We start from the raw sequence: 2509 nt of genomic DNA, 5'->3' as shown, positions 1-2509 counted from the left end.
GCAATTCGCGCTTGGGTTCATCTACATTTAAAATTCATCATCTTGCATTATTGTGGGGTTGACGACTTGAATCAAGAGAAAATTACGAAAATGGACTTAACATTCACACGAGACGCTTAGGTAAAATTAATACATTTTTACTATCGGTTTTTTTGGCGACTCTTTCGCCATTTCTTACTCTTCTACTAGATAGATAAACGTTTATTTTACGACCTAATATTTCTACTAAGATGGGACCAAACGATATTTATCAATTAAAAAATAAATAGCAATAACATTCATATAAAAAGTGCCCCAACGGTGCTCCTCACATCATACAACCCCAAACGCCCAAGCCTCTTTAAGGAGAAGATTTTAAATTTTAAACTAGAAAAGTTTTAAGTTTATACATTAACTTTCCTAAAAAGTGAAAGTTGAGAATCGAAAGTTGGTCAAAAACGGAAAATAGGGTTATTGAAAAATTTTTTATTTATAGAAAATGCCTTTGTCTAAAATGGTCAACATTTGCTAATCGCATATAACTGAACTGGTCCTAATACGAGGGAATGTTCATCGGTTACAGGTACTACTGCGTACAACAGATATACGTTGGTATCATCCAGATTATGAAATCTGTAGATATTTTGATATTTACGGAATATTTAAAGAAAATAGCGACAAATTGAGGGTAAATTTTATTTAATCGAAATTTAATTCCAAATCAAAATGTCATCGTCTGACAGTGGACCCGATTTTTTGGATTACTGGAAAAATATGAATTGTTACTATTACAAAGATATTGAAAAAAATCTTCGAAAAAATAATAAATCACTTCTTAATAAAGCTCTGAATGAAGACAGTGCAACAGTCAAATTGATCAAATCCTTCAATAATGAAACACTGCTCCACCTGTGTGCTAGATTCTCACGCATGGAAGCAGTGAAGCGTTTGATTCAACATAGAGTTGAATAAATTCACGAGACAATTTTGATGAAACTCCTTTGTTCGAGGCCACAAGGTCTAAAAGTGCAGAAATTTTCAAATTTTTATTGACCAACGGAGTCGACATTAATACCGCTAAAAAAAGAGGTCCGAACATTTTGCAAGCAGCTTTACTTTGGAGCCCGATTGAAACGGTCGAGCTTGTGATACAAAAATTACACTTGGACTGTGAAAATCAAGACGCCTTCAAAGCTATCGATGATATTCAAAAATGCCACAAAATTGTGATGTTCTTATTGGATAAAAAAATAGATATCAAGTATCCCAAATCGAAGTTTTCTCTTCTGCTTTCTTTCGCCCTGAAGTTCGGAGAAGAAAAAACCTTCGAATTAGTTTTACAGAATAAAGGCGACGTTTTGATATTGACGATTTGAGTCCATATGATAGGGCTTGCATGCTGCATCATGTAACTTTTTTAAACAAAATTTCAGGCCACGACTTTGATATCGATGCAGTAAGTCCATATGATAAGAATTGCATGCTTCATCGTGCTATTCTTTTAAACAAAATTCCGCAAGTGCATCTTCTTCTTGCTTATGGTGCAAATATTGAATTGGAAGATAGCTGTGAATTCACTCTACTTGCACGAGCATGTCAGAAAGGTCGAATGAATCTAGTAGAACTTCTGGCAGACTACGGAGCCAATTTCAATAGTAAAAATAAACGTACCATGCTTCACCATGCTGTTATTGGTGCCAATATTGAGATCATTGATCTTTTGATACGTATGGGCCTTAACATTAATGCCGAAAACGATTATAGTGAGCCACCACTCTGTCATGCAACCAAGGGAAATGCTAAAGTTCAATCAGTGCCATTGATAGAATTTCTAATAGACAACGGCGCTAATTTCGATCTTAGTTTGCTTCTAGGTATGTTCTTTTACAAATGCAATAATGTATTTTCTGAAGATAAAAATTGCTTTATTTTATTATAAAAATATTTTATTACAGTATTACAGATTACGATACGCAACATCCTGATGTTGTCGAACTTTTATTGGAATTGAGTGACAATTTTAAAGATAAGGACATCCGAGGAATTCTACCGCTTCAATTTTTCCTCGAATTTGCAAGAAAAATAACGATTAATACTGAGCTTCTTATTGCTTTCATGACTACAAATCAAATTAATATTAAGAATGCGCTAAAGAACTGCTATTATCTTCATTTTAATGGAGCTAGAGTGGACCAGTTTTACCAGAATTGCAAACTTGAAGTTTCGCGAATGAAAAACGTCAAATTCAATGAGGATGAACCTTTTTCCTTATACGATTTTCTAACCGGTGACTTAATGTACGAGGGTAGTTCAATAAGTCCTTAGAATGAAGTATAAAAACAATTTTTTTTTTATTTTTTAACATAATCTCCTTGGAGCTCTATACACTTGGTCAATCGCTTTTCAAGTTGTTTTAATCCTTCAGAAGCGTGCGTTTTCGGAAGTTCCTCAAAATAAGCACTTACAGAGGCAATGACGTCTTCGTTGTCTGGAAATCTCTGTCCACCGAGCCATTTTTTCAAGTTTGGAA

At 34.2% G+C, this 2509-nt stretch overlaps 1 protein-coding gene across 1 annotated transcript in view; it reads left to right on the top strand.

Moving 5' to 3' along the window:
* The first annotated feature begins 545 nt into the window (after positions 1-545).
* The window catches only part of LOC117173871 (putative ankyrin repeat protein RF_0381), a 6292-nt gene continuing 4328 nt past the window's right edge, over positions 546-2509 (top strand). Inside the window, exons 1-4 of the mRNA XM_033362518.1 lie at positions 546-614; positions 990-1329; positions 1413-1853; positions 1943-2276. Of these exons, the coding sequence (XP_033218409.1) occupies positions 546-614; positions 990-1329; positions 1413-1853; positions 1943-2276 (1184 nt within the window). The remainder of the gene's footprint in view (positions 615-989; positions 1330-1412; positions 1854-1942; positions 2277-2509) is intronic.

This window comes from Belonocnema kinseyi, chromosome 5, assembly GCF_010883055.1.
Source record: "Belonocnema kinseyi isolate 2016_QV_RU_SX_M_011 chromosome 5, B_treatae_v1, whole genome shotgun sequence".
Lineage (NCBI taxonomy): Eukaryota > Metazoa > Arthropoda > Insecta > Hymenoptera > Cynipidae > Belonocnema > Belonocnema kinseyi.
Note: the sequence above shows the minus strand (reverse complement) of the source record. Positions and strands in the feature narration are given on the sequence as shown.